This window comes from Trichomonas vaginalis, chromosome V (genome assembly GCF_026262505.1).
Source record: "Trichomonas vaginalis G3 chromosome V, whole genome shotgun sequence".
NCBI classification, from domain to species: domain Eukaryota; phylum Parabasalia; order Trichomonadida; family Trichomonadidae; genus Trichomonas; species Trichomonas vaginalis.
This window is the reverse complement of record NC_067207.1, coordinates 1,405,189-1,425,973: the sequence shown is the minus strand read 5'-3', so window position 1 is coordinate 1,425,973 and position 20,785 is coordinate 1,405,189. Positions and strand designations below refer to the sequence as shown.

General features: G+C 33.1%; 11 protein-coding genes across 11 annotated transcripts, besides 5 other annotated features; 2 read left to right on the top strand and 9 right to left on the bottom strand.

Moving 5' to 3' along the window:
• Positions 1-532: part of a mobile genetic element that runs on past the window's edge.
• Positions 503-532: a terminal%2Cinverted (terminal inverted repeat of MuDR-3_TvMULE3 transposon ID:TVAGG3_0260800).
• Positions 533-1,213: 681 nt separating this feature from the next.
• TVAGG3_0260790 (uridine phosphorylase family) lies at positions 1,214-2,123 on the bottom strand (the record flags this gene model as incomplete). The annotated part of the gene is made up of 1 exon (XM_001326272.2): positions 1,257-2,102. One exon carries the CDS (start codon positions 2,100-2,102, stop codon positions 1,257-1,259), a length of 846 nt encoding a protein of 281 aa, XP_001326307.1.
• A 535-nt stretch (positions 2,124-2,658) lies between these two features.
• On the bottom strand, positions 2,659-4,550 carry TVAGG3_0260780 (fimbrin/plastin family; the record flags this gene model as incomplete). The annotated part of the gene is made up of 1 exon (XM_001326271.2): positions 2,707-4,539. The coding sequence occupies one exon, from the start codon at positions 4,537-4,539 to the stop codon at positions 2,707-2,709; it is 1,833 nt and encodes a 610-aa protein (XP_001326306.1).
• A 499-nt stretch (positions 4,551-5,049) lies between these two features.
• Positions 5,050-5,888: a mobile genetic element.
• Positions 5,050-5,888: a terminal%2Cinverted (terminal inverted repeat of Banshee-A1 transposon ID:TVAGG3_0260770).
• Positions 5,889-13,062: 7,174 nt separating this feature from the next.
• Positions 13,063-20,785: part of a mobile genetic element that runs on past the window's edge.
• TVAGG3_0260760 (uncharacterized protein) lies at positions 13,265-13,591 on the bottom strand (the record flags this gene model as incomplete). Its single annotated transcript, XM_001326270.1, has 1 exon — positions 13,265-13,591. One exon carries the CDS (start codon positions 13,589-13,591, stop codon positions 13,265-13,267), a length of 327 nt encoding a protein of 108 aa, XP_001326305.1.
• TVAGG3_0260750 (uncharacterized protein) lies at positions 13,743-13,961 on the bottom strand (the record flags this gene model as incomplete). Its single annotated transcript, XM_001326269.1, has 1 exon — positions 13,743-13,961. The coding sequence occupies one exon, from the start codon at positions 13,959-13,961 to the stop codon at positions 13,743-13,745; it is 219 nt and encodes a 72-aa protein (XP_001326304.1).
• On the bottom strand, positions 14,010-14,429 carry TVAGG3_0260740 (repellent protein 1 family; the record flags this gene model as incomplete). Its single annotated transcript, XM_001326268.1, has 1 exon — positions 14,010-14,429. One exon carries the CDS (start codon positions 14,427-14,429, stop codon positions 14,010-14,012), a length of 420 nt encoding a protein of 139 aa, XP_001326303.1.
• TVAGG3_0260730 (uncharacterized protein) lies at positions 15,192-16,071 on the bottom strand (the record flags this gene model as incomplete). Its single annotated transcript, XM_051228342.1, has 1 exon — positions 15,192-16,071. A coding segment is annotated over one exon (880 nt), but the record flags the coding sequence as incomplete, so codon positions are not given.
• TVAGG3_0260720 (uncharacterized protein) lies at positions 16,099-16,533 on the bottom strand (the record flags this gene model as incomplete). Its single annotated transcript, XM_001321823.2, has 1 exon — positions 16,099-16,533. One exon carries the CDS (start codon positions 16,531-16,533, stop codon positions 16,099-16,101), a length of 435 nt encoding a protein of 144 aa, XP_001321858.2.
• TVAGG3_0260710 (uncharacterized protein) lies at positions 16,579-16,818 on the top strand (the record flags this gene model as incomplete). Its single annotated transcript, XM_051228341.1, has 1 exon — positions 16,579-16,818. One exon carries the CDS (start codon positions 16,579-16,581, stop codon positions 16,816-16,818), a length of 240 nt encoding a protein of 79 aa, XP_051098071.1.
• On the top strand, positions 16,983-17,699 carry TVAGG3_0260700 (uncharacterized protein; the record flags this gene model as incomplete). The annotated part of the gene is made up of 1 exon (XM_001281949.1): positions 16,983-17,699. The coding sequence occupies one exon, from the start codon at positions 16,983-16,985 to the stop codon at positions 17,697-17,699; it is 717 nt and encodes a 238-aa protein (XP_001281950.1).
• On the bottom strand, positions 17,792-18,352 carry TVAGG3_0260690 (organellar and viral DNA polymerase type B; the record flags this gene model as incomplete). Its single annotated transcript, XM_001284677.1, has 1 exon — positions 17,792-18,352. The coding sequence occupies one exon, from the start codon at positions 18,350-18,352 to the stop codon at positions 17,792-17,794; it is 561 nt and encodes a 186-aa protein (XP_001284678.1).
• On the bottom strand, positions 19,499-20,485 carry TVAGG3_0260680 (organellar and viral DNA polymerase type B; the record flags this gene model as incomplete). The annotated part of the gene is made up of 1 exon (XM_051228340.1): positions 19,499-20,485. A coding segment is annotated over one exon (987 nt), but the record flags the coding sequence as incomplete, so codon positions are not given.

Below are 20,785 nucleotides of genomic sequence, written 5' to 3'. Positions count from 1 at the left end.
AAAGTAACAATAATCGTAAAAGGGTATTGATAGGCTTGCTAAAGTAACTAATTTTAGCTGTCAAATACTTTTGTATTTTGAAGTAAATTAGTATAAATTTGTTTTTACTTTTATTTCGAAAAAGTAACAATAATCGTAAAAGGGTATTGATAGGCTTGCTAAAGTAACTAATTTTAGCTGTCAAATACTTTTGTATTTTGAAGTAAATTAGTATAAATTTGTTTTTACTTTTATTTCGAAAAAGTAACAATAATCATAAAAGGGTATTGATAGGCTTGCTAAAGTAACTAATTTCAGCTGTCAAATACTTTTGTATTTTGAAGTAAATTAGTATAAATTTGATATTATTTTAACTCCCTTTGAAAACCTCAATTTTCCATACAGAGGGAACAGGAATAGCATCCAATATTCCCTGAGAATGGTTGCGCATTCTCAGTTCCCTCTATATTTCGAACGAAGCTCTCATCGGTCTTTTTTTTTAATACTAAACGTTTTTTTTTCCTGTCACTTTTAGCTAAAATTTGGGTTTGCCCTATATTCCCTTAAGAAATAGCTTCAACTCATTTATCCATGTGGAGTTTAGGGGAACCGAATTATCAAATTTTTCAGAAAAGGAAAATAATGAACTCAAAAAATGTTGACTTTTTCATCAAAAAATCAATTTTGAAATTTTTTTGGAGAATAAAGGCATAAAACTAAATCGGTAGATGAACATAATTATTCATACTTGTCATTTTGATTTATAAATCTTTATATTTAAAGAAATATTTAAAAAAACGATCTATTAATCTTTATGGATTTCATTCATCTGGATAAGTATTTGATCAAAATTTCAAGATTATCTCATGATTCTTTTAAAATTATTGCTTGAATTTATTGATTTACTCATTCATTGGAATAAATTATGCCAATTTCACAAACTATAGGTTTATTAACAATTAGAAAATGTTATAAAACTCTCACCATAGAATGTGTCTCTATCAAAGCACATGATTCAATATGTAATAAGGAATATTGAAACAATTTCATCAGTATTCGCTCATCATTTACACCTAAGTAACAGATCCTCGGCTTGTGAGCCTGTCATTTTTAATGATACTTTATGTCCGAAAGGCTAATTACTCTTTAATTTGTAAATCTTAATGCAAAAAAGAGAAAATTTCATTATAAAACATATAGTAACAAAATCAGAAAGTAAAAATGTAAAAGATTTCTTATTTCGAATGTATTCTCTTTAAAAATTTTTGGTTAATTTTTTATTGGAGCTTGCCAAGCTGCTCGAGGATAACAGCAGCAACCTCGACCTGGCGCTTGCGGAGTTCCTCGACAGGAAGAGCGTGTCCATTTGCGTCTGAGTTAACGATAGAGATGGCAGCTGTCTTGATATCGTGGTTAACCTCACGAAGAGCTGTCCAGTAGAGTGGATATGTATCCATTTCGAGTGTATCAATCTTGCCAAGTTCAGCTTCGACCTTCTGGAGTAATCCTTCCTTCTTGAAGTTGAATCCGTTGATATCTGCTGAGTTAACACCAGAAATGAAGGATGGATTTGAAGCGACTCTGCCCTCAACATGTGGAATGTTGGCAGCCTTAAGTCCTTCGTTAAGAGCATTGAATAAAGTTTCATCAGCTGGAACTGGTTTCTTGAAGAAACGGTATGGTGTTGGGTTCTCAGCGTTGAATGTGTTGAAATCAAGCTCGTAAGCGACAGCATCCTTGATATTGATGGCTGTGCCGAGTGCATGTCCGGCTGGAGAAGGAGCAGCACCAAGCGCGATGAATGTAAGCTTGCCCTTTGTGATTGTGCGAACTTCACGGACAAGGAAATCGATCATAGCGAAGCCAATGCCGAAAGCGCAGATAGAAAGGCGCTTGCCCTTGTAATGGCCTGTGAATGTTGTGTAGCCACGGTTAGAACGGAAGCAGAATGGCTCCTTCTCTTCGAAGAGCTTTGAAATCTGCTCGGCCAAGTAGTAATCTGATGTGATGAGGAACTCGTTGGAAACTTCATCCTTGTTGGCACCAAAGTGGTATGGGCGACCGTCCTTATCGACTGGGATTGTGTTTCCTCCCTTGCAAGAGTCAGGATGCTGAAGAGTCATTATTTAAAAAAGCAAATAAACAGAGCACCTCAAATTCTATAGAAATTTTCATCGTTTTCAAATTTCATCGTTCTGAAAAGTGATGGGCCCGATCAATTTTTTTGTATTGTGCCCGATCACCTTTTTATATTTTTTATTTTGGATCAAAAATTGCTGGCCTATGTACAGTAAAAATAATCTTCCTGATGACAAATTTTCCAAACTAAGGTGTAATCAAATTTCAACTTTATCAAAATTGATAGATTTTCCTGAATGACATTATACATGAGTGATAGTTAGAAAGGGATAGGATAGTTTGCGCTGTATTTTTTTTAAAATTATAAGATTTCCTCTAATTACAAATTAGATTATAAAGAATTAGCAAATTGCTATGTATCATACGCCATATAAAAGCTATAATACCATGAGATATTACATAACAACAGATTCATTTCGAATGTTAGTTACTAATAATTAGTGAATTTCATTATGTTAGTCAGTAATATTTTTTGACATGTAAACAGTTTACAAATTTACCAAAAATGAGATGTAAATAAAAATGATGCGATTTATAAATATTTTCGAATTGAAATATAACCGTTTAGTGATTAAAATTATTGTATGCTTATTGATCCATGGCCATAAGAGAGGCATAGACAGTCATGACCATCTGTGGGTTAACCTCAAGGATATCTTCTGGAAGAGCATAAACAGTGCCACCGAACATACGGACCATAGAAAGAACGTAGCGAGCGTTCTTGAGGAGGTCAGCATCTTCCTCAGAGTCCATAACGATGGACCAGTCAACCTTATCTGGCTTGAGAAGGTCGATAAGGTGGAGGATTGGGCGGGATGTCTTGATTGTGACATCCTTGAAGGAGTCGATGTGGCACTTGCCCTCGAGCTTGTCGTTAGCCCATTTGACGATCTGTTCATCCTTGATACGAGCGCCACCACCGAGCTTCTTGAAGACCTTAAGGTAGTCGTAACGCATCATCTGCCAAAGGAGAGCCATGCAAAGCTTCTGGTTTCCGTCGTTGATATCAGCACCAGAGATACCGACGAGGGAAAGGCCGAGGTTCTTGCCGATTTCAATGCAGTAGTTGCAGTTCTCGACAGATTTGTACTTGTTGAGCTTTGTCTTGTTGGCCTTCTTCCAGTCGACAGATCCTGGTTCGATTCTGTCGAACATCTGAAGGAGGACAAGGCCGTCAGCGATGCCGTCGTAAAGGTTGTAGACGAATGGGTCGACACCGCAGGAGTTCATCCAAAGGCAGTACTGGCGTTCAAGACGTGTGCCACCAGCAGCGAAGAGGGCTTCATCGAGAGCGGCGAGTTCCTTCTCGGAAAGAGCTTCGAGGCCTGGGCGTGTGTTGAAGACTGTAGCGACGAAGGCGAGGTTAAGGCGCTGGTTGCCCTTAACGATTTCGCGTGGGCCGACGAACTTGCGGCAGTCGATCTTAGCGGCTTCCTGAAGCATGAGTTCAGCACGCTGCATTGGATCATCCTCGTTCATTGGCTTCATTGTGCAGCACTCTGGAGCGACCTTGTTGAGAACGATTGTCATGATCTCAGAGTCGGAGAGATCTGTTGTGAAGTTGTTAGCTGTACGCTTTGAGCCAGCGTTCTCAAGGTGGTAGTTAAGCCAACGAAGAAGGATCTGTTCTGGGGAAAGCTTGAGGAGATCAGCGAGTGTCTCTCCTGGCTTAAGGAGACGGAAAAGTTCTGGGTGGTTTGTAAGGTTGACTGTCTTGAGAAGGCTCATACGGACAATCTGCCATGTGAGACCAAGAACAAGGTGGACTGTACCATCACGGATATCTGTGTTACCGATGTTGATTGTGGAGATACCGATGGACTTAGCAGAGTTAAGAGCGAGGTCGATGTTCTGAGCAGCAGAGTATGTGTTGAGCTTCTTGCCCTTGACAATAACACGCTCATCGATTGTGTCAGCCTGGGCAAGGTTGACCATCTTGCAGAGAAGGAGACCATCGCCGAGCTTCTTGAAGAGATCGTCATTTTCTGGGTTGATTGGGAGAATCTGCTGAAGATCCTCATCATCAGCAAGGCAGGAGTTGATGTGATTAACGAAACCTGTAACTTCTTCCTGAGCATAGGATCTCTGAGCACCACCCTTGCCTGTGACCTTGATCATAGCAGCGTGCTTCTTGAGGCCTTCTGAGAAATCAGATGTCTTACCTTCCTTTTCATCGGAGAAAATTGTAAGGAATTCAGAGAAGTTAAGTGTGCCATCACCATCGGCATCGTAGTCGGCAATGTCCTTTTTAGCTTGGGCAACAGAGATTGTCTGGCCTAATTCGCCGAAAAGACGAATGATAGCGTTTTCGTTGATCTTTCCGTTGTCCTGGAGGGCATTGAAGTGATCTGCAGCAGCAGTGACTTCAGACTGAGAGAGTTTTGGGAACGATATGAAGTAGTCCGCAGCGTTTACAGCCATAAATCAAATGTGAGGTGAATCAGAAAAGTGTCCGCTTTATCAAATTTGAATGGACAATCATTCCTGGTTTAAAATTTGAAAGAATTAGTTTTATTTTTTTACCGCATTAATACAATTGTGAAATAGTACTAAAGGTATTATTTGACATATCTGTTCAAATTATTTTTTTGAATGGCAAAATGGGACAAGTGATAGACATCACTTAACTTCAATTGTACTTTACGATTATCATTGTTTGAATATTCTTTTTATTGTAAAAATATTTTCTAACTTAATGCAATTCTTCTTATTGAAACAACACGTGGGGTACTTATATAATAAACATTCCGATTTATTTATATAAATATTACGTTAGTAACCTCACAATTCACTTCACACCTTTTGAAAAATTGAGAAGATGAGAATTAACATTCCGAAATCATTTTTAGTATTTTCCCTATATATCAAATTTTGGTAAAGTCTTCTCAGATTCATTGAAATCCTTTGCAAAACCGAAATCAAACTTCGTATGTTATAGACCGAAAATAGATTTTTTCGGTTGTCTCTTCAAATAATTGAAAGAATGATACTATTATAGGTTTATTATATTATATAGCATATAATCATGCTATAGCCGAAAATTATAAGTTTTGAGAAGATTGAATATAACACAAATAAATTTGAATGTAAGTTAAATTGCTTGTTGTTTTTAATAGCTATTTAATGAGAAATCCAATATTGCAAAATGCAAATTGAATGATTGAAAGAACAGAAAAAGTCATTCTTTTCAATTTCAAATATGTTTCATTGTATTTATAATTATATGGCAAATAAGATATTTAAACTTGATTTTTGAAGGAAAATTCACAAAATTGAAAAAATTCAAATAATTTTTATTCAAAAATAAACTAGTTATTTGAGTTTAATACTAATTATCTATTCAAACTACAAAGTTTGTAATTTAAAATATTTTGTGAGATCAGATTGAATTAATTCAAGGTTCTTTTCAATTAATATTAATGACCATATTACGCATTTTCGAACATTCTAAACCAAAATATAAAAATGGGGGACGAATGTTAAATTTGCTAGACATGGGGAGTTGTCTGCAAAGTTTTAGCTCTTATCTCTAACAAAAATTAATTTTAAAAAAAATGACCGAATACGTTTCACAGCGAGAAAAAAATAAAAAGGCAAGATAGAATTTTCTAGACATAAAGAAGTTGTTTACCGAGTTTTAGCTCTTATCTCTAACAAAAAATTAATTTTTAAAAAAAAGACCGAATACGTTTCACAGCGAGAAAAAAATAAAAGGCAAGATAGAATTTTCTAGACATAAAGAAGTTGTTTACCGAGTTTTAGCTCTTATCTCTAACAAAAAATTAATTTTTAAAAAAAAGACCGAATACGTTTCACAGCGAGAAAAAAATAAAAGGCAAGATAGAATTTCTAGACATAAAGAAGTTGTTTACCGAGTTTTAGCTCTTATCTCTAACAAAAAATTAATTTTAAAAAAAAGACCGAATACGTTTCACAGCGAGAAAAAAATAAAAGGCAAGATAGAATTTTCTAGACATAAAGAAGTTGTTTACCGAGTTTTAGCTCTTATCTCTAACAAAAAATTAATTTTTAAAAAAAATGACCGAATACGTTTCACAGCGAGAAAAAAATAAAAGGCAAGATAGAATTTTCTAGACATAAAGAAGTTGTTTACCGAGTTTTAGCTCTTATCTCTAACAAAAATTAATTTTTAAAAAAAAGACCGAATACGTTTCACAGCGAGAAAAAAATAAAAGGCAAGATAGAATTTTCTAGACATAAAGAAGTTGTTTACCGAGTTTTAGCTCTTATCTCTAACAAAAAATTAATTTTTAAAAAAAAGACCGAATACGTTTCACAGCGAGAAAAAAATAAAAGGCAAGATAGAATTTTCTAGACATAAAGAAGTTGTTTACCGAGTTTTAGCTCTTATCTCTAACAAAAAATTAATTTTTAAAAAAAAGACCGAATACGTTTCACAGCGAGAAAAAATAAAAGGCAAGATAGAATTTTCTAGACATAAAGAAGTTGTTTACCGAGTTTTAGCTCTTATCTCTAACAAAAAATTAATTTTTAAAAAAATGACCGAATACGTTTCACAGCGAGAAAAAAATAAAAGGCAAGATAGAATTTTCTAGACATAAAGAAGTTGTTTACCGAGTTTTAGCTCTTATCTCTAACAAAAAATTAATTTTTAAAAAAATGACCGAATACGTTTCACAGCGAGAAAAAATAAAAGGCAAGATAGAATTTTCTAGACATAAAGAAGTTGTTTACCGAGTTTTAGCTCTTATCTCTAACAAAAAATTAATTTTTAAAAAATGACCGAATACGTTTCACAGCGAGAAAAAAATAAAAGGCAAGATAGAATTTTCTAGACATAAAGAAGTTGTTTACGAGTTTTAGCTCTTATCTCTAACAAAAAATTAATTTTTAAAAAAATGACCGAATACGTTTCACAGCGAGAAAAAAATAAAAGGCAAGATAGAATTTTCTAGACATAAAGAAGTTGTTTACCGAGTTTTAGCTCTTATCTCTAACAAAAAATTAATTTTTAAAAAAAAGACCGAATACGTTTCACAGCGAGAAAAAAATAAAAGGCAAGATAGAATTTTCTAGACATAAAGAAGTTGTTTACCGAGTTTTAGCTCTTATCTCTAACAAAAAATTAATTTTTAAAAAAAAGACCGAATACGTTTCACAGCGAGAAAAAATAAAAGGCAAGATAGAATTTTCTAGACATAAAGAAGTTGTTTACCGAGTTTTAGCTCTTATCTCTAACAAAAAATTAATTTTTAAAAAAATGACCGAATACGTTTCACAGCGAGAAAAAATAAAAGGCAAGATAGAATTTCTAGACATAAAGAAGTTGTTTACCGAGTTTTAGCTCTTATCTCTAACAAAAAATTAATTTTTAAAAAAATGACCGAATACGTTTCACAGCGAGAAAAAAATAAAAGGCAAGATAGAATTTTCTAGACATAAAGAAGTTGTTTTACCGAGTTTTAGCTCTTATCTCTAACAAAAATTAATTTTTAAAAAAATGACCGAATACGTTTCACAGCGAGAAAAAAATAAAAGGCAAGATAGAATTTTTAGACATAAAGAAGTTGTTTACCGAGTTTTAGCTCTTATCTCTAACAAAAAATTAATTTTTTAAAAAATGACCGAATACGTTTCACAGCGAGAAAAAAATAAAAGGCAAGATAGAATTTTCTAGACATAAAGAAGTTGTTTACCGAGTTTTAGCTCTTATCTCTAACAAAAATTAATTTTTTAAAAAATGACCGAATACGTTTCACAGCGAGAAAAAAATAAAAGGCAAGATAGAATTTTCTAGACATAAAGAAGTTGTTTACCGAGTTTTAGCTCTTATCTCTAACAAAAAATTAATTTTTAAAAAAAATGACCGAATACGTTTCACAGCGAGAAAAAAATAAAAGGCAAGATAGAATTTTCTAGACATAAAGAAGTTGTTTACCGAGTTTTAGCTCTTATCTCTAACAAAAAATTAATTTTTAAAAAAAGACCGAATACGTTTCACAGCGAGAAAAAAATAAAAGGCAAGATAGAATTTTCTAGACATAAAGAAGTTGTTTACCGAGTTTTAGCTCTTATCTCTAACAAAAAATTAATTTTTAAAAAAAAGACCGAATACGTTTCACAGCGAGAAAAAAATAAAAGGCAAGATAGAATTTTCTAGACATAAAGAAGTTGTTTACCGAGTTTTAGCTCTTATCTCTAACAAAAAATTAATTTTTAAAAAAAGACCGAATACGTTTCACAGCGAGAAAAAAATAAAAGGCAAGATAGAATTTTCTAGACATAAAGAAGTTGTTTACCGAGTTTTAGCTCTTATCTCTAACAAAAAATTAATTTTTAAAAAAAAGACCGAATACGTTTCACAGCGAGAAAAAAATAAAAGGCAAGATAGAATTTTCTAGACATAAAGAAGTTGTTTACCGAGTTTTAGCTCTTATCTCTAACAAAAAATTAATTTTTAAAAAAATGACCGAATACGTTTCACAGCGAGAAAAAAATAAAAGGCAAGATAGAATTTTCTAGACATAAAGAAGTTGTTTACCGAGTTTTAGCTCTTATCTCTAACAAAAAATTAATTTTTAAAAAAAAGACCGAATACGTTTCACAGCGAGAAAAAAAATAAAAGGCAAGATAGAATTTTCTAGACATAAAGAAGTTGTTTACCGAGTTTTAGCTCTTATCTCTAACAAAAAATTAATTTTTAAAAAAAAGACCGAATACGTTTCACAGCGAGAAAAAAAATAAAAGGCAAGATAGAATTTTCTAGACATAAAGAAGTTGTTTACCGAGTTTTAGCTCTTATCTCTAACAAAATTAATTTTTTAAAAAATGACCGAATACGTTTCACAGCGAGAAAAAAATAAAAGGCAAGATAGAATTTTCTAGACATAAAGAAGTTGTTTACCGAGTTTTAGCTCTTATCTCTAACAAAAAATTAATTTTTAAAAAAAAGACCGAATACGTTTCACAGCGAGAAAAAAATAAAAGGCAAGATAGAATTTTCTAGACATAAAGAAGTTGTTTACCGAGTTTTAGCTCTTATCTCTAACAAAAAATTAATTTTTAAAAAAAGACCGAATACGTTTCACAGCGAGAAAAAAATAAAAGGCAAGATAGAATTTTCTAGACATAAAGAAGTTGTTTACCGAGTTTTAGCTCTTATCTCTAACAAAAAATTAATTTTTAAAAAAAAGACCGAATACGTTTCACAGCGAGAAAAAAATAAAAGGCAAGATAGAATTTTCTAGACATAAAGAAGTTGTTTACCGAGTTTTAGCTCTTATCTCTAACAAAAAATTAATTTTAAAAAAAATGACCGAATACGTTTCACAGCGAGAAAAAAATAAAAGGCAAGATAGAATTTTCTAGACATAAAGAAGTTGTTTACCGAGTTTTAGCTCTTATCTCTAACAAAAAATTAATTTTTAAAAAAATGACCGAATACGTTTCACAGCGAGAAAAAAATAAAAGGCAAGATAGAATTTTCTAGACATAAAGAAGTTGTTTACCGAGTTTTAGCTCTTATCTCTAACAAAAAATTAATTTTTAAAAAATGACCGAATACGTTTCACAGCGAGAAAAAAATAAAAGGCAAGATAGAATTTTCTAGACATAAAGAAGTTGTTTACCGAGTTTTAGCTCTTATCTCTAACAAAAAATTAATTTTTTAAAAAATGACCGAATACGTTTCACAGCGAGAAAAAAATAAAAGGCAAGATAGAATTTTCTAGACATAAAGAAGTTGTTTACCGAGTTTTAGCTCTTATCTCTAACAAAAAATTAATTTTTTAAAAAATGACCGAATACGTTTCACAGCGAGAAAAAAATAAAAGGCAAGATAGAATTTTCTAGACATAAAGAAGTTGTTTACCGAGTTTTAGCTCTTATCTCTAACAAAAAATTAATTTTTAAAAAAATGACCGAATACGTTTCACAGCGAGAAAAAAATAAAAGGCAAGATAGAATTTTCTAGACATAAAGAAGTTGTTTACCGAGTTTTAGCTCTTATCTCTAACAAAAAATTAATTTTTAAAAAAATGACCGAATACGTTTCACAGCGAGAAAAAAATAAAAGGCAAGATAGAATTTTCTAGACATAAAGAAGTTGTTTACCGAGTTTTAGCTCTTATCTCTAACAAAAAATTAATTTTTAAAAAATGACCGAATACGTTTCACAGCGAGAAAAAAATAAAAGGCAAGATAGAATTTTCTAGACATAAAGAAGTTGTTTACCGAGTTTTAGCTCTTATCTCTAACAAAAAATTAATTTTTAAAAAAATGACCGAATACGTTTCACAGCGAGAAAAAAATAAAAGGCAAGATAGAATTTTTTAGACATAAAGAAGTTGTTTACCGAGTTTTAGCTCTTATCTCTAACAAAAAATTAATTTTTTAAAAAATGACCGAATACGTTTCACAGCGAGAAAAAAATAAAAGGCAAGATAGAATTTTCTAGACATAAAGAAGTTGTTTACCGAGTTTTAGCTCTTATCTCTAACAAAAAATTAATTTTTTAAAAAATGACCGAATACGTTTCACAGCGAGAAAAAAATAAAAGGCAAGATAGAATTTTCTAGACATAAAGAAGTTGTTTACCGAGTTTTAGCTCTTATCTCTAACAAAAAATTAATTTTTAAAAAAATGACCGAATACGTTTCACAGCGAGAAAAAAATAAAAGGCAAGATAGAATTTCTAGACATAAAGAAGTTGTTTACCGAGTTTTAGCTCTTATCTCTAACAAAAAATTAATTTTTAAAAAAAAGACCGAATACGTTTCACAGCGAGAAAAAAATAAAAGGCAAGATAGAATTTTCTAGACATAAAGAAGTTGTTTACCGAGTTTTAGCTCTTATCTCTAACAAAAAATTAATTTTTAAAAAAAAGACCGAATACGTTTCACAGCGAGAAAAAAATAAAAGGCAAGATAGAATTTTCTAGACATAAAGAAGTTGTTTACCGAGTTTTAGCTCTTATCTCTAACAAAAAATTAATTTTTAAAAAATGACCGAATACGTTTCACAGCGAGAAAAAAATAAAAGGCAAGATAGAATTTTCTAGACATAAAGAAGTTGTTTACCGAGTTTTAGCTCTTATCTCTAACAAAAAATTAATTTTTAAAAAAAAAGACCGAATACGTTTCACAGCGAGAAAAAAATAAAAGGCAAGATAGAATTTTCTAGACATAAAGAAGTTGTTTACCGAGTTTTAGCTCTTATCTCTAACAAAAAATTAATTTTTAAAAAAAAGACCGAATACGTTTCACAGCGAGAAAAAAATAAAAGGCAAGATAGAATTTTCTAGACATAAAGAAGTTGTTTACCGAGTTTTAGCTCTTATCTCTAACAAAAAATTAATTTTTAAAAAAATGACCGAATACGTTTCACAGCGAGAAAAAAATAAAAGGCAAGATAGAATTTTCTAGACATAAAGAAGTTGTTTACCGAGTTTTAGCTCTTATCTCTAACAAAAAATTAATTTTTAAAAAAAAGACCGAATACGTTTCACAGCGAGAAAAAAATAAAAGGCAAGATAGAATTTTCTAGACATAAAGAAGTTGTTTACCGAGTTTTAGCTCTTATCTCTAACAAAAAATTAATTTTTAAAAAAAAGACCGAATACGTTTCACAGCGAGAAAAAAATAAAAGGCAAGATAGAATTTTCTAGACATAAAGAAGTTGTTTACCGAGTTTTAGCTCTTATCTCTAACAAAAATTAATTTTTAAAAAATGACCGAATACGTTTCACAGCGAGAAAAAAATAAAAGGCAAGATAGAATTTTCTAGACATAAAGAAGTTGTTTACCGAGTTTTAGCTCTTATCTCTAACAAAAAATTAATTTTTAAAAAAATGACCGAATACGTTTCACAGCGAGAAAAAAATAAAAGGCAAGATAGAATTTTCTAGACATAAAGAAGTTGTTTACGAGTTTTAGCTCTTATCTCTAACAAAAAATTAATTTTTAAAAAAAAGACCGAATACGTTTCACAGCGAGAAAAAAATAAAAGGCAAGATAGAATTTTCTAGACATAAAGAAGTTGTTTACCGAGTTTTAGCTCTTATCTCTAACAAAAAATTAATTTTTAAAAAAATGACCGAATACGTTTCACAGCGAGTAAAAAATACAACTGTACACTGATTTTCATTTTCATTTCCAGTCACTTTACTTATTATTTTTTCTTTTTTTCATTTTAATTATAAATTATTTCATAATACGTTTATTTACGTTACCATTTTCATTATTCTTTTGAATTCCATACTAGACACTTATAGAATATTTTGATTGTTAACGTACTTCATTAGAATGAATCCTTACAAAGGGTATGTCGATCGAATTTACCTAATTGGTATTTCCAATCAGATTGAAGAAGGTAAAATGACATGGGAAGAAGCTTGCACCCATGTTCCCATCGCCCCAACCCTTCAATCAAATGATTTCAAATATTTAGATGTTTCAAAATCTTTTTTACAAAATCAATTTAGCTTACAGAATATCCCATTGCCTAAAGGCAAGAAAGGTCGTAGGGTCAATCCCTACGACCAAATCAAAGCTCTTGCTGTGATACATGACCACTGGGCCTTTCCCTGTGGTCAAACAAAAACAATGGAAACGTTTGAAATTACAACAAATTGATGTATCTTATAGAGAAGTACGCAGATACTTCAAAGAAAATCATTTCACCAAGACGCGATTAGAGCATGCCGGGCCAGAAACAGCAGTAAGATATTGGGCGCTTTCACCCAATCTTATCTGGCACGCAGATGTTCATTATTTTAGGGGTGTTCGTGGCCAGTATATTTATGGCATAATCGACGATTTTAGCCGCAAAGTCCTAGCGTGTATACAAATACAAGATATGCTGGCAGCGACGACAGCGAACGTTGCGGCTTCCGCCTTCATTGAATTTGGCGCCCCTTATTGTTTCTGGACCGACAACGGTTCAGAAAATAGGGGCGCCTTTCAAAGTTAGTATGGCTAAGTCGTGTACTGAGGCACTGCGCGCCTCCGTACACCACTTAACCTTAAATATTTACAAAACCGTTAACGTATATTTTACAACACAAACGACAACACTAACTTAACCTTAAATATTTACAAAACCACCAACCACTTCACCTCACTAACGTTTTCACAAACGACTTTACTACTATAAAAAATAAACGTTCTCATTTACAAAAGTATTGCAACTCTTCCCATTGCTTTGCTTCACACAACAGTTCATATTCTTCACTATCGCTGCTGTCACTCCAATCGTCAGAGTCAAAGTCACTGTCAAAATAAATGTTAGTAAGTTTTGACAAAGCTAATGAAACACGTTTACCGTTTGTATCGTATGCTTGTATAAACTTTCCATTCTTCATTCCTTCATAAATGCTCAAACTAACTTTACCCTTTCTCCCTCGTATCTGATAGAATGTATTTTCACGAGGAACGAAGAACAAATTCTTGAACTCATGACCGTTGTAGTTTGTTATCTCAATAGTTTTCGTCATTTATATAAAAATAAAATAAAAATAAAATAAAAAATAAACTTAAAAATTAATGATATCACCACCCTCACACGTATGAAAACATAGCACAAAAATAAATTTAGGTGAAGTGGTGAGATCTCACCTCTTTTTTCACCCTGTTGAATTCATTGCTTTATAACTCTTCTAGCTTCTTCTTAAGTTCAGCAATGTTGTCCTCATGAAGTTTAATCTTTCTCAAAATTCCTTCTTTATCTAATGGTTGCTTTATCTTTCTAAACTGAACTCTACCATCCTTCATAGTATGAACGTAAAAACCTTCTGGAACCGCTCCTGATTTAATGTATTCTACCAAAAACTTTTGTTTCATTGCTTCAGTGACTTTAGTCGTCATTTCAATCAAATAAAAATTTTAATATTAAATAAAAATAACGTTATTTTTTCAGTAAGGAAACGCAGGAGTTTTACGATTTATTTGAGGAGTAGGTTCTGGTTTAAATGTTGGAGTCGGTTTAGGAGTTGACTTTTGAACAGGAGTTTGTACTTCCATAGGTTCAGGAGTCATTGAAGGTTTTGCTTGTGAAGGCGTTGGTTTTGGCGAAGGTGTTGGAGTTTGTTTAACTTCAGCTACTTCAGTATTATTTACAACATTTGCTTTATTTCTTTTCAACATCATAACTGCTCCTGCTGTAGCTAGCAAACCTAGTGGGAGACCATATCTTATATAAGGACTTGACCAAATGCTATTTTTGACAGGAGCTGGTGGAACACCTAACCTTGGTGAGACTGCTCTTTGCCATTGTGCAGCTCGTAAGAAATATTCAATAGGTGCTCCATAATCGTTTGGTAAAGTTTGTTTCATAGATGGTGAAGGTTCACGAGAGCTTGATGAAGAACTCATTTATAAGCTTTAAAAATAAACGTTCATCCTTTATTCCTCACGTCGTCCGTAGCTAAGTTATAGTCATCTAATCTTATTATTGGGATTCCATTAGCACGCACCTGAATGGCAAAGCAACAATCCCTCATAAATCCAATAAGTGGCTTTGGTACGTTTTCAGTTGCTAGTTCAATAGGTCCTTTAACAGACAATTTGTATGTTATTGGAGCAGTAGATGTTTGACCTTGCTGGAAGCAAAAGTCCACTTCTGTTGGAAAACCACATAAGAAATGTGTGTTGTCATAGCTATCCCATTTATGTTCCACACTACCATCATCCACCAATGACCTCATAACATCTTCATTAAATCCTATCATATCATTGTTTGTATTGCAGGCGTTCGCAACCATTTCATAAAATACAGGTCCATATGATTTTTCAGGTTCTGCAGGCATATTTCCATAAGCTCCCATGGAAAGCTGAAGATATTTAAACTTAGGGTTCTCAAAATTAACATAATAGTTGTCTTTCTTTCTAAATAGTGCCCAAATACTTTTAACATTAATAGGCGTATAAGCTGCTGTAAATGTTGCACTTGAACTATCTGTATTCTTTGAGAATGAACCGTCCATAGGAATCCAATCCATAACTTTAACAGGAAAACATAAAGCCTCGTTTGTATAATGTTCTACAAGTTCTGTATAAATGTTAGGGTCTAAAGAGAATGACTTGGATGAATGAAACATTCATTAAAATCCATCTTTGTTCGAAATAGTTGCTGGGTTACAGTTGTAATAGTAACTGTTCCACTAGCTTCTACTGCCTTCGTTATCATAGTGAATGGTTCATTCCATGGAACAAATTTATTTGTCGGTGGATTTGAATCTGAAGCAAATGCAACTTTAAGAGTTGGATTGAAAGCAATGATATCATTTACAGATATAGATGTGCATTGTAAGGCGTCGCTACTGAACTTTACTTTAAGCTGAATGTTTCCTGCAAAAGCTGGAATAAATCGAATAGCTTCTAATGGAAGGAATCTTCTAACAGGAATTCTTAAACGAAGCTTAAAATCAAATGATTTTCCTGCTGTAATTGGACCACTAACAATTTGTCCTGTTCTGCATGTTCCCGAATGACTCCATACATCTTCATGTCGAGTCTTTGAGAAAACATCTACTTTCTTTATTTGTTCGGTAGTTTGTGAGTTTGAAGTTATATATGCTTCTTCTCTTGCGTTGTCTTGAGAATATACGATACGACCATTTGCAAGGATTTGATATCCAGCAACTGCATAGAAAGCGTCATCGAAACCAATCCAAAATCCTGGTGGGTTTGTTTTATTGGAACCTGAACCAATTTCTTTATCTACAATAAATTGACCTTCCATTTTATACGTAATGAATGTATTGTAAAGGTCCAACATATTTTCACCAGGAGGTGAGAGATTGAATGTTACCCATGTGTTATCTTTAGCAGTTCCAGGTTGTGATGGAATCTTTGCGTCAGAATATTTTCTATTAGTGTCACCAATTTGAACTGCATTGTCTATGATATCGAAATATGAGCGAATCTGATGAATATGCTCTGCTGGAGTAAATTCGTTTAGCTGTTCGTTCTGCATGTATTTACTTCAGATAAAAATATCTATTTACTTCATTATTCTCACTCTTCTTCTTGGCATTCGTGGTGGAAGTTGTTTCTTGACATTTTCAATGAACTGTACATTCTCTTTTGTCTCAACTTCTTTCACTGGCGGGTCAGGATTCTTTGACTCGGTTTGTTTTTCAATGAAATTCACGAACTTTGCAATAAGCTCTTGGTTCGTTATTGAAAGTACATCTGGCTTCTTTTCTTCTGGTTCTATTGACTTTTCAGTTTGAATAGAAGGCTTAACATGGACTTCGTGGACTTCACCCTTGCCATACACCTTAATGTTGTCGCTTTCTGCATTCGCTAATGGAACCTTTCTTTTTCTTACGTATATTTTACCATCTTTACTCTGACTTACATAATAGAAAGGATGTTGTATTCCTCTTGCGTCATTTAATATAATAGACTCTCGCTCTGATTTTGACAAGCTCATTTTACATCGGTTAAAGTTTTAATTTTGTTTTTTATCTGCAGTCAAATGACTCAGACAAGCCCTACGGACAAGACCCAAGGGGTCATAGATGTTGAAGCATTGAAGAAAGAAATTCGTGAGCAAATTTTATCCGAACTGAAGGAACAAAAACAAGAACAAAAGCCAGAGAGACCAAAGAGAAAACTTAGTGAAAAACAACTTGCTGCATTAGCTGCTGGAAGACAAAAGAACCCAAGACTACTGGCGAAAAAAGCTAGAGAAGAAGCTGAAGCAAAGAAAGAGTAAATGGTTTATTTTTATCCGAATTAAATGTATAGACAAATACCTTTATCTGTTGCGTTCAGTAGTGAAAACCTGACGTCAAAATAAAGGGGAACAGAGTAACGTTTAAGTTTCCAACAGACTGGATTGTGAACATAAATGAAGAAAAATATATTGGCATAACAAATATGTATATAACACGTGCATTTAGGAAAGTTGACTTTATACTTCAAGTCGAGATAGAAAATGACGAACAGTCTTTAAGCGCCCAAAACATTCACATATACAAATACTTTAAAGACGATACAACATTGCAACAATGTATGATTTCATTTAATGAGATGTTCGAGAAAAAGTTCAACATTGAAGTACAAACTTTACAGCCTTTACGTGAGTTTCTTGCACAACTGAAAGAAGAAGGTAGTCAGCCACAACTTATAGACTTTCATTATGAATTTAATGAAAATGAAGATGGAACACATGACTGTCAGTTTGTTATATATTCACCATTCAATGAAGTCGCTAAAGAGAAAGAAAATCCATTACGTATAAGATTTCAAATCTCTGAACCAAGTGATGATTTCAAGAATGTTTTCAATTATGATGCAATGCTTCCGAGGAAAAATGAATTTTCAAAGATTGTAACACCTGGCATTTGGGATAGAAAGCAAGCTATTCTTTTCTCTAATATAGCCAAAGGCGTTGAAAATGAGTTCATTGGTCATACAAGAACTTCACCACTTCCTAACCCTAAATACTATAAATTAACTGGCTTCAATCGTGAGTTTTGGATAGACATGTTCTCCACTCATGACCATAACTGCCCAGTGTTCTTACCTCCAGACCATAAGGACTGTCTCTACATCGAAGCACAATTGCTGAATTCAACAATCGCAGTTTTATAAATAACCTCATAAATGACATCATAAATGACAAAAATAAACGACTTCATGGGCTTCGCCTTGCCGCTAGCGGCTTATTTTTATCATTCATGACCTCAGAACTTCAACTTACGAATAAAGCTTGTTTTAGTCGTTATTGAGAAGTTAAACTTTTCAGCAAAGCAAGGACTAGAAGACTTACATAAGTCGAATGCAATCTCTTGACCGTCATAAAGTGCTTTATATAACTGCATAACACTGAACTCAGAGTCTTTGTCAAATTTTCCTTGCGGAACCATTAAACCTTTATCTTCATCATAGAAACACTGAACAGAGTCAGGAAACATTTCATTAGCGGTTAAAGCAATAACATCTTGCTTCACGCCTTTCATTCTGCAGTGAAATGCAACTTCATTTAAATCGTTAGTGAGTAAGTCTATGTAGGTCTTCTTTCCACAAAATATTGACTTGTATGCTAAACTTTGTTTTCCAGGTGTTATTTCTGCGAAGTCGCTATGAAATTGACCTAATGTTTTACCAATAAGTTCTCTACCGTATCTCTTCTTAAATTCATGAGCTAAACGTGGTATGTCTTCATTGAAAATATGCATCGAATCTGTATCCTGATAAAATGCTTTTAATCCTAAGTCTTCAATCGTGCAAAACACTTCATTCATTATTCTCTTCGACATAGACAGAATATTAACACCAAGTGGACAGAAGTTAAAGTGTCTGCAAATGCTTTTCGTTAGCTTGAAAATAGTTTTATCTGAACCATCCAAACCTTCGAACTTCACTATATGGTTGTAGTTTCTGATGGCATATCTTATAGCATCTTTGTCATTTACTATGGTTATTTTTGACTCAATAGGAGATAGAATAGTTTTGCCATAAATACTGTTCAGAATGAGCTTTATATTTTCTTGCAAAGGATTTCCTTCTTTCTTATACTTTAACCTTAACTCAAACAACTTCTTTACTTCATCTCTTATTCTCATATCTCTGTTTCCATCGTAATAGTATCCTTGCAACACTTCACATTTGACACCTTGATATTTTATGAGGTCTTGTAATGTTATATGGTCAACATACATTAAACAGCAAGTGTTTGAACTTCTGGGAACGTTAAGTTCTGGATTTAGTTCAGGGTCACAAACTATTAAAGGAAAGTGTCTATGTATTCCAATCTCTGTTATCTTAATGAGAACAAAGAAGCCAGACATAAACTTTTCACCAATGGGTTCCTTTTGGTCGTCATCGAATAAATGTCTCATGAGATACTCTGTGCTTAACATCTCATCCTTTAATACTTTTGGAATTCCTTCTAAAGTATAAAGTCTTGCTATAGCGGATGGATATAATGAAACAGCGTCGAAGTCAGCAATGAGTTTCTTTTCGCTCTTTTGTTTCATGTTATCTGACAGCATACATCTTCCACCTTGAATGCATCTCGAAATAAATTCTCTTGGTTTATTTGAGAGGTCATATAAATTTCCATTCGGGAAGTACACTCTGTTCTCAAATAATTTGTTAGCAATTGAACAAATACTAACGTAGTCATAAACGTTTAAATCAAATTCTTTCAATATGTCATTGCGGAACTTAACAAAACCTTCTCTTAAAATTCTTACATCTTGTTTGCAATAAAATGTGCTATACTTTTCTAAGTCGAAGTGGTTTTCATCTATTCTGCAACCTTTGATGGAATCTATGTTTTTCATGAACGTATCCGCATCCCGGATAAACTTACATGCTTCAGAAATGACACCAGTTCTGTTGTCATTTGCTAACAAAACACTGCTGTAGTAGTTGTATGGAAATACTTCTTTCGGTCCTGTTTGTAAGTTAAACATAGCAGGAAATAGTTTAAGCTTCTTATTTATAACACTGTAAGAGTCTTTTATAATAATTGCCCTTCCTTTATATAAGCCAGTTATTTGCATTGTTCGTGAACCTTTAATGATGGGAGTTCCTTTCACTTCTGTCATGTGTCTTAAGATGAAGTTTATATCATAACTGAGGTTATGGAAATATATTAAACTCTTGTCAGGAAGTCGTTCCAAAAATTCTGTTGCACAGTTCTGACCCCAAATGCTTTCACTCACTGAACCATCTTCACTGTCATAACATATGTTAAAAGCTTTATGAAAGCCATCGGTACTGCACTCAAAGTCAGCAAAGAAAACGTGCTCAGGAATGAACTTGCACTTATTTTTATTTACTTCTTTTGACTCGGCTTTCTTCTTCAGTTGTACACAATACTTTGGAGTATATGTCAAATCTTTAAATGGTGCAAGGTTCTGTTTATATAAGTCAGTAGTATATGTGAAAAGTTCTCCATAAGAAATAGGTTCGAAATATTTGCACTCCCACAATGTTTTCATAACATCCCATAACGGTGTTGTTCTATCATAACGAACTACATATTTGTTCTCTCTCTTTGTATAAATCTTCATCTGTTTCTCAATGGTCATTCCACCACACTCCTTCAAGATTTCTATATAGTTGCGAATGAAATATGTTGTCATTGGTAATCTTTCATTTAGCATGTAGTGGTCTTCAACAAGAAGTAAGTCAATAGTTCGAACAGTTTTACATTCTTTTGGTATGTATCTCTTTATTTCATTATGTCTTGAGTCATTGAAGTAACCAATGGTAACATTAAATGCTATACCTGTTGCGTCAGAAATTTCTTGTACTTTACTTTGAGGAAAGTCTCTAACACGAATGACTTCTCTCATGTGGTCAATAGTCTCTCCATCTACTCCAGCCTGAATGCAAGCATAAACGAAACAATTGTCTTCTGTCATAAGTGTTGCAGTTCTTTTGTTCAATTCATTGAAAATTTGGTAGCGTTCAAGATTTATAGGTAATGTGCAAAGATACTTCCAGAACTGACCGCTTCTCTTCTTATAAAACTTCTTTTCACCATTATCTTTCCAAAAGCTTTCTATAAGTGCTGGGTTTCCTGTTTGCTTAAGAGCTTCCAAAATGGCTTTCTGGTCATTTGTCAGTGTGCTTTCATCTCTATATGGTCTCTTTTTTGGTTTGCCTTTCTTTACATCTGACATCGTTAAGCCTTCATATTCTGTTAAATCATACATCTTTAT